Here is a 13,600-nt window from a genome sequence, read left to right as displayed (position 1 = left end):
CAGTTGAAGTCTAAAAAAGGACATGATTTAGCTGTTTGGCCGCCCGTCAGTGCAGTGACAGCTGTCGGCACATTATTCTAGTTCAGGTGGACTGATTGGCCTTTAGTCTTTAATTGAAAAGTCCATTGAATTTAATAGTAAAATTGGAAATAAATCACATTTTCTTTTATTTGGGGGGGGGGGGGTAGTGTTGTGTGTGACACCTTTCCCCCTATGGGAAAACTGACATGATATCTATGTTCGGCAAGTCGGCACGATTACAGCAATAGGCAACTTGCATAACTTTTATTTTATTGGATGGCTTTTTAACAAAAAAAAATTTCAACCTTTTTAAAAATCAAAAATTGCTTTATTACCATGCTTATAACGCTTTTATCCTTTGGTCTATGGGCTGAGGTGTGAGGTGTCATTTTTTGCACCATAATCTATACTTTCTATCGGCACCTTGATTGCGCATATGCAACTTTTTGATCACTTTTTATTACAATTTTTTGAAATTTGATGTGGCAAAAAAAATCTGCAATTTTGCACTTTGTGGGGTTTTTGCGCTTACACCGTTTACCGTGTGAGATCAGGCGTGGTATAATTTAATAGTTCATACGATCACGCATGCGGGGATACCCAATATGTTTATTTATTTATTTTTATTTATAAAATGGGAAAAGGGGGGTGATTTAACTTTTTATTAGGGGAGGGGATTTTTTATTAATGAAAAAATGTTTTGTTTTGGTTTTTTTTACACAGTGATTAGAAGTCCCCTGGGGAACTTCTATATACACAACACTGATCTCCCATAGAGATTAATGCTACGTATATAATACAACAGAAATCCATTAGAACGGTGCTGTATTACTCTGGGCTGCTGCAGACCAGATCTATCGATTACCGAGCCGAGACCAGCGTCATTCCGACAGCCGGATTGAACAGATCGCCCGTCCGTGATCACATCAATGGGGCGATCCCTCAATAGATCATCACAAATGGAATACAGCTTTTTAAATGCAGCTGTCAGCTTTGATAGCAGATAGCAGCTGGGATTGTGGCTGTTCAGAAGGGGGTCAATGCATGGCCCCTCTCTGGACACCCCTACAGTTAGGGCAAATAACACCTGTTGCTTTTAAATAACGGCCGCTATTTGCCATTAATTGGCGGCCATCCACTCAATTTCAACAGTGTGGGAACAGAGCCTTTCTGTGTTTTCAATCCACTCCCACTTTTGGTTGCAAAATACTGTCCAAAATACTGAGCAAAAATACTGTGTGTGAATATAGCCTTAGGCTGGAATTGCACATGCAGTTTTTGGTGGATCTTTGGATGCATTTTTTTAAATCCGAAACCTGGAGTAAATTCAAGCGGGAATGATGCAAGTTTAATTGTTTCCTAGAAGCATTCTACACCCCTACACCTCATATAGTTCCTATGCATAACTTAACCCCATTTATGTCAAAAGGTCTCCTCCTCAACTTATAAGAGCCATAAGGCTTTTATTTTTTCACCTACATGGCTGGTTGTGGGCTAATTTTTTTGCACCTTGTTCTATTTTTTTCATTGGCACCATATTGGTGTAAATGGAGTTTTGGGTAGCTATATATTTATTTATACTGTGTTTATATATATATATATATATATATATATATATATATATATATATATATGAAATAACAATTTAAGCATTTTTCCCCCCTCATTTAATTTACTCTGTTCACTGTGCGGAATATTGTTGTTGTTGTTTTTTATTAGATTGGACGATTCCTCATGCCATGATACCAAATATGTCTATTTTATTTTTTTACATATTTTTATTTGTAAAATGGGAAAGGGGGTCATTTAAAGTCATTTAGTACGTGAAATGCTTATAAAGTGCTTTTTTCCCTTTTTATTACTGCATCAAGGCTTCATTTCCTGGATAACATGGTAATGTCACGACCCGACTCCCAGAGCTGTGCGGGCTGTGGCTGCCGGAGAGGATGATGGCAGGGGGACACTGGAGGGACACTAAGCATCCCTCTCCCATTATCCTCTCCAAAAGCCTATGTGTGAACATAGACTAGAAGTAAACTTTTTCAAAAAATTCTCAACAATATAAATGGTAAAACTTATTTTGCCATGCTCACATGCTGCTATTTGAGGCTCATTTTGAGTAGTTTTAGGGCAAACATGTCAACATTTTTACAGGTCTTTCAATTTTTTTTATTTTTTTTGCTTTTGACTTTTTTTTTTTTACCATTTATGACACTGATTTTGCCTATATTTGTAGCCAAAATTGATCCCAAAATATGTGCCAAATTGTGTTCATATTTTTTTTATTTTTACATGAACAGCCCGTAACAATGACCTACAAAATTATACTAAGTGAGAATAAAGGGCTGTTTTCCCACAAGTTCATTAGAATGCATCGGATGCATTAACTTCAGATAAGTGATATCTTTGGTGCAGTTCTCGGATTGTTCAGGAATTTCTCATATTATACATAAGGTCATATTGCCTAAATTTTTTACCCACATAGAGCAAAATTTAGGGGCAAGTGCATCATCTGCACAATTTATTTGAGCAGGTGGTACTTCTTATGGTTGTTGGGCCAAAATTATCATTAGCTTTAAGTGCTTTGATAAATCAAGCGCAATTTTTGGCTAAAACAGCTTGACAAAAAACCCCACAAAACTACTCTACAGTAGGAGCACAAAAACTACAAAAAAAATCGTACATGATAAATCCAAAATTTTCAAAAACTCAGTATTAGGCAAATTAATATTGCAAACACAATGATGCATCTGACCCTTAGTGTTAGCCAACAGGATTTCATGGGCAAGGTCAAAACTCCTAATAAAACACATACGGAGGCATTTATTAAGTCCGGCGTTTTTTACGCCGGACGTAAAAATGCCCCCGCAGCTCCGGCGCTACGGAGATTTATGTAGAGGCGGACTGCCTCTACATAAATCCCGTGCGCGCCGTTGCGCACCGCCGAAAACCTACGCCAGCTGAGGACTGGAGTAGGTTTTCGGCGTACATTTTGGCGGAACGGATGATAAATCGCGCGGACTCTGAGTCCGCGCCCTCCGTTCCGCCCACTTTCCGCCCCTTTTCCGCCCCCTTTCCGCCCCCTGGCGTACTCGGCGGAAAGTGCCGATTTGCGAATATTTTATTCGCAAATCGGCCATTTGCGTATAAAAAAATACGCAAATCGGCACTTTCCGCCGAAAATCATCCGTTCGCCGGATGATACATGTGGCCCATAGAATTTATGTTATTTAGCTTTTCATAAATCAGTAATGCTTATGTGTATTTCTCAATGATATCTTCAGATTCACCCATCTAGTTTTCATTTGAGAAAGAAGGAAAGCAGAATGGAAGGGCTCCTGGTATAGGTGCAAATAGAAGTCTTGCTAGACATATCTGCGGTGACCAGTCTTCTTGGAGAAGTAGTTGAGCTCTCTCCACTAAGAGGTCTACAATCCCATCAAATTCCTCCTAGAAAAATTACATGTGTCATGTAAGTATATATCATTCTTTCAAAAAAGATATTCAATCAGTCAACTAGCAGAAATAGTGAGTGAAATTATGAAATCTGAAAACATGAATATGATAGAATCCTCATAGTACACTGGATGTTGGGGATATGTCCACTCTATATAATCATTGGGAAAACATGGGCAGATAGCTCATAAAACAAATTATACCTGTCTCTTTGCTGTTTGCAAAGTTATAAAATCATGTTTTTTTTTAAGCTCAAGAGTGGTAGAGGCTAGGATGGGCCTCTGTTTGCACACTTTCTCCCTCCTCCACCCCTTCCTGCCTGCAAGATTAATGTACAGGGCTCTCTGCTGGAAGCTAGGTACTAAGAGGAGGAGGAGGAGTTGTGAATCTGCAGCTCAGCAGTAAAACATGATCTTATAGCTCTACAACAAGCCATCAGCTAAGAGACAGTTATCATTAGTTTTATCTACCTATCTGCCCATGTTTGCAGCTCTGGGAATGCTATAGAGCTCACAGATTCCCTTAAACATGTCATTTGTACCAAATAAGAACCACTTGTCCCACAAAAACGATATCTCATCCAGCTCTTTCAATGGGGAATTAACAATACTATGGATTTTAGAATATGAACAGGAAAAAAGGAAGTGAATAAAACAAAAATTACCACACCATCTAAAAATATGCATGACCTCTAATAGTATATATAAACACTACAAATGATGGGAAGAAGTAGATGAAAATGAAGTAGAAAAATGGCAGACATGGAGGAGCATGTAACCATGCCGCTTCCCCCAGTGTCCACCACTGAGCCTGAATATGTCTATGGTGAACACTAGGGGGCGTGGCATGGTCACATGCTCCTCCATGTCGGCCATCTTATGGACAGAAATACCACAGAGCAGGACAGCACAGCCTGGAGTAGGGGAGTGAGTTTATCTCTATGAGGGACACAGGAGCTGCTGTCAGAATATACAATGAGTACACTCACTTATACTGTGGCCAACCCCTTGAAGTGGGTGAACTAGAGACTACTTTTTAAAGTTCCTAGCACAAGTTTCACTAGGAAACTATGTGGACAAATCAGATGCACAAGGCATTATAAACAGAATATCCCAAAAATTAACCCTTACACTACTGGTTCACTTCAGTATTTGCAATGAATGTAATGTAAACTACATTGTACACTTACTGTCCCTATACAGGTTAGAAAAAAGGGTAATCACAGCCACACAACAACTTGTTGATATGTGATAGCTGGAACACAGTTACTGCCAACAAATATCTGTGCTGTGTTGCTTAAGAAGCTCAGCCCCGCCTCTATGACACCTAAGTGAGGGGTTGGTATGTATCATACACCTGAACTCTGGTCAATGAAACAGAATCTGCAGCTCATTTGGTCAAAGTTATGAAAAGCTATCCCTTTCAGTGACCGTCAGCTCTCCAGTGTGCTGGCCACAAATCTCCACATAACTACCTTAAATTTTGTGATGTGGTGAGGCCCAGTATAGGTGTCATCCATGAATCAAGTTATCATTGGAGTTAAGCACTGAAGTATTTTGAATGCTCTACCATAAAACCATGGCATTCATAGCAAAATTAATGGTTGGACTTACCAGTAATGTACAACACCTACCTGCTGTCCGTTAAACAGGACCGTCAAAAGACATTCTTTCAGGCACTTGTTAAACTCACAGAGGTCTTCATTATTACAAAGGCTGCTGGGGTCAAACCAAATTCCCTGAAATTAAATTTATTATTATTTTTTTTTACATAATACATACCAAGCTAAATTCGAGTTAGGACCAACAGAAAATGGTACGAATACTAAAACAGGAAGAGTCAAGGAGCCCAGAACAGGTTGGCTTCATAGCATATTTTCATGGGTGGTGAGAACACTCTCTACATGGGCTCTAGTAATAAGGCCCAGTTTAGCAAAAAGGGCGGAATTCCGCCGTGCTCAATGTCCTGCAGTAAATGGAAGGGTGCACGCATGTCCGTTCTCCGCTCAAAGAAATGACGTCAGTTCTTTGAGTGGAGAGGGGAGGAAGCGGACGCGCATGCGCTTTCCCATTCACTCACTGCAGGACACTGCCACGGTATTCCGCCGCCTAAAGGACTGAAAGGGTATGGACACCTTAAAAATAAAAATAAATAAATAATGTTTAGATATGCTAGTGCTGCAAAGGTTTATTACCAGATTTCCTGGAGAAGATAGTTGTTTATCTTTTGCAATCCCGATCATTAGGTAATAAAGCAATTAACATTCATGGACAATAGGGAAAAATAATATAAATTTAAGTTCTATTATGATACAAATGGACAATCCTCTTCATCAATTCCATTTGTCCATTTGTTGCACAATAAAGCCAGATGAGCTTCTATCTTCTCCAGGACACCTGGGAACAGCCTTTTGCAGTGCTTAAGGTACCCTTTGAGACAGTCAATCAGTCAAATCAGTTGTCACATAATATGACAACTGGGATGATGGGCCCTTCTATGTTGAAAATAAAGCCACCAGTAAGTAAATACCATGGTGTTACCATTTAACTAATCCGTATTATCCTCAGCTAGTTAAATATTTACTTTACTTTACTTAATTTTTCATTCAGGAAACAAATGATAACATTTCTTTTAGCGGAAATGTGTTTATATCATATAAACAAAAAAAAAAAAAAGGAAAGGAAGGCATGGCAAATAGGTGTTACTGTCCCAGGTGGTAAATGTCTTTTTGCACATTTCTGTGAGTAATGATCAGTGAGATTGGCAGCTCATTTGCGGAGCCTTTGAACTGCATAAGAAACTGAGCAGATGGGCTGCGTGAATGATTTTTTATCTGTCGTGCCCTGGAAACTGACAGCACAGATATGTATATAGGATAAATATATATGCGTGCTGTCAGTTCCTAGTTCACAAGTAGTGCATACTTACCAACCACGCTGCTTTTAATCCGGTATCTGTGTCTCTGATCCTTGGCTGTATCTTCAGGCTCTGCCTCCTCCGGCTGCCAGTTATTCTAGAGGAGGCGGCAGCCTGAAGTTACAGCAGCAGTCAGAGGACTGGAGAACCAGATGCCGGATAAAAAAGCAGCATGGCTGGTTAAGTATAGACTGCTGCTTGTGATGTGGAAACTGACAGCGTAACTGGCCTGCGTAAAAGGACCATTAGGGTAGAATAGTTTTGTTTGGCCCCAGAGAAGAAATTAATCTCCAGGTAGCCCATCAGGGCCCAATAACACTTATTGGGTGGGGAATCACATACTTGCAAAAGTGAGTAAAATATAAATTCTCAGGCTAGCTATGGGGGAATAAGCCCTTACTGACCTGAGCTGTGTATAAAATGGAGGTGGTAATTTTTCTGGGTAACACTTTGTGAATCCAGCAATATCTCATGAAACACAGCACTTTAGATAAATTCTCCATCGTGTTCAACACGTATCCCAAGGGTGGTCTCCCAACACCTGCAGAGAGATGAAGAGACTGCCTTTATTCATAGTAAAGAGGAGAGAATAGTAAATCTGGGCCATGGTATTTGACATAGCTTGAAACACCGGTCTCAGACACCTCTTTTTAGAGTAACTTGCAGACACCATTTCAGGTTCTCAGAAGCCCAAGCATGGCAAAGCATTTTTGCAAGACACGTTAAAGTTTTCACTGGAGCCATTCTGGGGTAGCCTCTGTGGTCATGTGCTGTACTATTGGCATCACTATCACCATCATATAAGCCATGATACCAATTAGAGATGAGAGAATCGCTGTTCTCAACAAAGAGAATTGCTTTTTTTGATCAGCTCTTGGCAGATCAAGCCCGCAGCCTTTTAGCCCTGCTCCGTTTCCTGCCACTCTTCCCAGGATGCCGGGAAAAGCTGGATCCTATCCCGGAAACTTAATGCAGTTTCTAAGGATTGGATCTATCTTACCCCGGCACTCAGGATTGAGCGACAGGGAGTGGAGCAGGGCTAAAAGGCTGGGGGCTTGATCTGCCGAGCGCTGATCAAAAAAAGCAATTCTCTTTGTTGAGAACAGTTAATCGCTCATCTCTAATACCAATAGTTGAAGCACATGATTGCTAAGGCCATGAACTGGAGACGAGAGTCGTGTTAAAGAAAGTGGACATTCTAATGCTGCATAACCCCTTTAAACAGGGCCGGCGTCAGCACCCGGCATACTCGGGCAAGTGCCGGGGCCCACAGTGCCTCATGGGGCTCCCCAGCACTTGCCCACACCATCTCTTCCCCTCTCACTGCGCGCACACACACACACTGACACACATTGCACTGTGTGCAGGTGGTCATAAGAACAAAAGTCCAGTAGAGATGACCACCGCACTCACCGATTCAGCGAAAATGATGCTTTATTTCAGGGAAAGAGTGTACAACACATAGCAGGTGCGTTCCACAGAAAGGAGCAACGAACGTTTCGCGCCTGCGCGCTTCAACTGGCTGGTTGAGAGCGGTCTGCTGTCTGCGAGGCTAGGAGCCGTAGTTGCCTGCTCTTCCTTCTGCTCAAGGATAACTGTGTGCAGGTGGTGCTCTGCTGTGAGCGCACACATCATTACCTAAGGCTGTGGGGGGAGGGGGGATGACCCGGGCGCAGGGATGAGGGGGGTGCTGTTGAGTCACTGAAGTCATATTGTGGCTCCTCCAGGCCTCTCTATGTGTCGGGCCAGAGGAGAGGGGGTGGGGCTCACTGCACGGCAGCCTGTAGAGGCCAAACAGCAGGTCAGGGCCCAGAAGCCTCACTATAGTGCTGCCTGTGCTGCCTGCCCCCTCCTCCAGCTGTATTCCTGGGTCTTCTGACCTCCACAGCGGCCCAGGGCAGAGGGAGATGAGACAGGTGACAGGACTGCTGCCTGACAGATACAGAGGTGAGTGTATGCTGTGACTGGGTATAGATGCATATGTGTGTAAGTCTGTATGCTAGTGGTGTGTGTATGTGTCTGTCTGTCTGTGTATGCTGGGAGTAGGAAGGTTTTAGGGTCATCTCTGGATTATCTGCTACAGTGCATTTATTGCAGATTCCCCCCTTTACTTTCCATGGGGGAGTCACAATATGCAATAAATCCACTGTGTTATATTACAATTTTTTCTGTTAAAATGTTTTGCGGGACTTTGTAGGGCAGCAACTTCTGCCCCCGCACATCTATCTCTCCATTTAGTGTAGGTATACAGCAGTGTATTATAATAAGTATATAATACACTGCTGTATACCTACACAGAATGGAGAGATAAATACACACTCATACAGGAGGGGGATAATAAGTATATAATACACTGCTGCATACCTACACAGAATGGAGAGATATATACACACATACAGGAGGATAATAAGTATATAATACACTGCTGTATGCCTACACAGAATGGAGATATTATCCTCCTGTATGAGTGTGTATATATCTGCCCATTCTGTGTAGGTATACAGCAGTGTATTATATACTTATTATCCTCCTGTATGAGTGTGTATATCTCTCTCCATTCTGTGTAGGTATACAGCAGTGTATTATATACTTATTATCCTCCTGTATGAGTGTGTATATATATCTCTCCATTCTGTGTAGGTATACAGCAGTGTATTATATACTTATTATCCCCCTCCTGTATGAGTGTGTATATATCTCTCCATTCTGTGTAGGTATACAGCAGTGTATTATATACTTATTATCCTCCTGTATGAGTGCGTATATATCTCTCCATCCTGTGTAGGTATACAGCAGTGTATTATATACTTATTATCCCCCTCCTGTATGAGTGTGTATATATCTCTCCATTCTGTGTAGGTATACAGCAGTGTATTATATACTTATTATCCTCCTGTATGAGTGTGTATATATCTCTCCATTCTGTGCAGGTATACAGCAGTGTATTATATACTTATTATCCTCCTGTATGAGTGTGTATATATCTCTCCATTCTGTGTAGGTATACAGCAGTGTATTAAATACTTATAATCCTCCTGTATGAGTGTGTATATATCTCTCCATTCTGTGTAGGTATACAGCAGTGTATTATATACTTATTATCCCCCTCCTGTATGAGTGTGTATATATCTCCCCATTCTGTGTAGGCATACAGCAGTGTATTATATACTAATTATCCTCCTGTATGAGTGTGTATATATCTCTCCATTCTGTGTAGGGGATCAGCAGTGTATAATATATTTATTATCCTCCTGTATGAGTGTGTATATAATATACTGCTGATCACCTACACAGAATGGAGAGATATATACACACTCATACAGGAGTATAATACGTATGTAATACACTGCTGTATGCCTACACAGAATGGAGAGATGGAGACCCTCATGTGATGCCACGTGATTTGCTATACAAAGGGGCCCGCTGAGGCTCTGTCGCCCAAGGGCCCTCCAAAACCTGGAGCCGGCCCTGCCTTTAAACATTACATTTAGTGGTTTACCTGTAGAATACAAAACGAGTCCTCTAACAGAAGAGGTGCGCTATACTATGGCCAAGAGTTGGCTACTCTGACCAAGGGATGTATTCAATTTATACTGTATAATTGCCCAAACTTAAATATATCTTATTAGAAGGAGCAAACTAAGGAAGTCTAATACAATCAGCATATTTTCTCTCAGCCAGTGACCATGTTATAAGTAAAGTCAATCAGTAGTTTACATGCTATATACCAGGGATGGGGAACCTTTGACCCTCCAGCTGTTGCCAAACCACAATTCCTATCATGTCTGGACAGCCAAAGCTTTAGATGTCCGGACTTGATGGGTGTGGTAGTTTTGCAACAGCTGGAGGGCCGAAGGTTCCCCATCCCAGCTATACTCACGTGGAGAGTCTCCTCAGATGCAGGAAACGCTCAGTTGCATTGCCTGTTTGCATGTTTAGCTGCAGAATAGTTGCTTTTTTAAGGATCTTTGATATGACAGACCAGGTGATTAACTGTAGTAACCTGTATGGATCTTAGCAAGAACCCCAGCACTCTCTATAACACTGATCTTAATGCCTCAAATAAATATGGCCTGGAATCATTTTGACCACAAGAAGAGGTAGAATCTTAGAAGTTTATAAACTTACTTTTTCTGTTCCGTGACCGGAATAAAAATATAATTGGAGAAAAACAATTTTAATAGTTTTTTTTCCCACAAATATTATTTATCTCAAACAAACATAATACACTGTTCTATGTTACATGAACCTATTAACCATAATATACTATTCCTACTATTCTACCAAATGTTTCTGCTTTGGTTCTTTCGGCCTACATCCAACTTCTCCATCTTCAGTTCTGTATTGACGGGAGATCCTCTATCCATAACTGAATCATCACTTGGTAATATATTGGACTTCTAATTGGTAACCTCACTAATTTTCTGGGCCTCCAATAAATACTAATATTCCTCTTAACGCATGCAAGTGTATAAGTACCATGTTACCATCCCATTTGCCATAAATCTCTGGCCACCAGATACAAAAAAGTGTGCTCCTAAAATTCAAAACTAGTCTATGGCAATCCTATATGCATGGCTGTTGATGGGTCAATATAATTATAAAATAATCGAACAGCTTGATACTATAGCCCATGCATATACCCTGTAGGCTATGTTCCCACACAGTATTTTTGCTCAGTATTTTGGCTTTTGGTTGTAAAATCCTGACCAAAATTCTGAGAAAAAATATTTTGTGGGAACTAGAGATGAGCGAACTGGGTTCGGGTTCGAGCCGATCCGAACCCGAACATTCGGCATTTGATTAGCAGTGGCTGCTGAACTTAGATAAAGCTCTAAGGTTGTGTGGAAAACATGGATACAGCCAATGACTATATCCATGATTTCCACATAGCCTTAGGGCTTTATCCAACTTCAGCAGCCACCGCTAATCAAATGCCGAACGCTCGGGTTCGCTCATCTCTAGTGGGAACATAGCCTAATAGTGATGTATAAAAGATATAGCTTTTTAACAGTTCAAAAAGTTTGTGTTTATACAAAAGTCTCACTAAAATAACACAATTGCATATACCTAACACATCTCTGTCTTCCATCAAGAACAGGATGAATCCATTCCGATCAGTGACTACAGCATACGGGGTCAGCAGCCTATGATTATTTGGAAGGCACAAAAAGTTGTGTAATGTCTTTAACCAGTTGGATGTAAGTGGAACCTGAGAAAGAGAAATTATATATGTACAGTAAAAAGTCTGTGGTGTAGCCTCCTCCCATCTAAATCAGGTATCCCATATAGTATAGATGAGGAATTTTGTGCTTGAGAAAGGTAATTAATTAATTTGAGTTAGGGCCCGTACACACCACGGAATAGCCGCCAAAATTCAGATCGGAACCCCCACCTGTGGACTTTGCATCGAATCCAACCTGTTATCTCTTTCAATGGAAGGCCTCGCACCTCCGCTCTCCGTGCTCAAAGAATTGACACGCAATTACACTGTAATTACAGTAATGTCGGCTGGGTGTACACATTGGGGCCGATTTATTCACATGTTCCCGGCAGCAAATTGTCAGTTTTTTGCCTATTTTCTCTGTCGGTTTAGTGTTCCAACATATTTCCAAAAAGTGTGTGACACAATTTTTCCCAAAACCCAACAAACCTCTCATTTATGTCTTAAAACTCGCCAAATAGGAGTGTTGTGGGTGTGTCATTTAAAACCCGCCACCACTGACAGATTGATTAAGCAAACTGACATAGCTGATACTGATGTATTGGAGCCAGAGAATATCTTTAATAAATCCATGTTCTAGATTCACTTGTCCTGTTCTTTTGACTTTCTTCTTTTCCAACCACTGGACCCTAATAAAACTTATTGGAACTAGAAAGAGGATAGAACATAATGAAAACCTTAGTTTTTGGGTAGAGATAACAGGTATTATCTCTTAAAGTGATATCATCACCCCCTTTCCATATAGGGGGTTCTGAGCACTAGTCTTAAATCGAATGTACCATACTGGTGTCGCGGTCCTTTTTTTGAACCACGGCTCGTTTATCTGTGTACAGCAGCGTTCTTTTCCCAGGCACCGGCCCGGGCTGAAGCACTGGAGAGGGGCTGACCAGCTCCCACTGGGAGGAAACCCCTGCCCCTCTATGACATGGCTCTATTAGAATTAGCCTCCAGTGCCCAGGAATAGCACAGCGCCATACCCGGGAATTGAGCCACGGTTCAAAAAAAGGACCACGGCACTGGCTTCCCCGCACCTGCGCCGTTTTATACATGTGCAGAACTTAAACCGAATGTACCTGATGGTACATTCGCTTTAAGCTTATATTCTGGACAGTTCCTATCTTACCTTATAAAGTATTTCTCGGTGGTCTCTCCCCTCAAAAAGGCATGTTATTGTTGGCGAACAGAGCCGTATGAGCTGGGCTTTACAGTCGTTGTGCCCCATATACCCACCTACATTTACACCATAGACCCACCCCTCCATGACGTCATCACTGCTTAGGCCTATCAGAATTCCTCAATCTAGAGGCATAGGCTCCGCCCATACGGCATTAAAACATGCATTTGTGAGGGGACAGACACCAAGAAATCCTTTATATGGTAAGATATGAAATGTTCATGTAAGCTTAAAGAAGCAGTTCACAAAAAATTATTATTGCCCCCCCCCCTCACTAGGCGCTGGCGCGTATACTCACCACAGCTGATCGGTGTCTCATGCTTTACAATGTATTCTCTATGGAAGCGACTTCCGGCTTTCAATCACAGGACACAAAAGAGGAGTCACAGTAGAGGCTGACGTGAGCTGGACCAGAACTAAGCTGCACTGCGGGACACCAATCACCTGCCAGTGCCTAGTGGGGGGGGCTATAATAATTTTTTGTGAACTGCTTACTTAAAGGGGTAGTGCGGCGTTTAACATTTATTCACTAAATAACACACATTACAAAGTTATACAACTTTGTAATGTGTGTTATTTAAGTGAATGGCCCCCTTTACCGTGTTCCTCCCACCCGGAAGTGTGGTGCAGTATACTTACTCAATTGCTGTCGACACCGGCCACCATCTGGGGTCGACAGCGTCATCTTCAGGAGCCCAGCCGGACTGCTCCAGCCGTCCCTCATGCCGGCCCCCTCTGCTGCATCATCAGCTGCTTAGCCGCGATTGGCAGCAACTGAGTAAGTATAGTGCACCCCACTTCCAGGATGG

At 41.6% G+C, this 13,600-nt stretch overlaps 1 protein-coding gene across 1 annotated transcript in view; it reads right to left on the bottom strand.

Annotated features, from left to right (window-relative positions):
• Positions 1-3,152: 3,152 nt before the first annotated feature.
• The window catches only part of LOC138799255 (serine-rich adhesin for platelets-like), a 41,506-nt gene continuing 31,058 nt past the window's right edge, over positions 3,153-13,600 (bottom strand). The window contains exons 5-8 of the mRNA XM_069980181.1: positions 11,464-11,605; positions 6,798-6,934; positions 5,111-5,215; positions 3,153-3,471 (exon numbers count right to left, since the gene is read on the bottom strand). Coding sequence (XP_069836282.1) covers positions 3,316-3,471; positions 5,111-5,215; positions 6,798-6,934; positions 11,464-11,605 — 540 coding nt within the window. The 3' untranslated portion in view covers positions 3,153-3,315. The remainder of the gene's footprint in view (positions 3,472-5,110; positions 5,216-6,797; positions 6,935-11,463; positions 11,606-13,600) is intronic.

This window comes from Dendropsophus ebraccatus, chromosome 8, assembly GCF_027789765.1.
Source record: "Dendropsophus ebraccatus isolate aDenEbr1 chromosome 8, aDenEbr1.pat, whole genome shotgun sequence".
Lineage (NCBI taxonomy): Eukaryota > Metazoa > Chordata > Amphibia > Anura > Hylidae > Dendropsophus > Dendropsophus ebraccatus.
The sequence above is the reverse complement of the archived record's forward strand: the minus strand, read 5'-3'. Positions and strand labels throughout refer to the sequence as shown.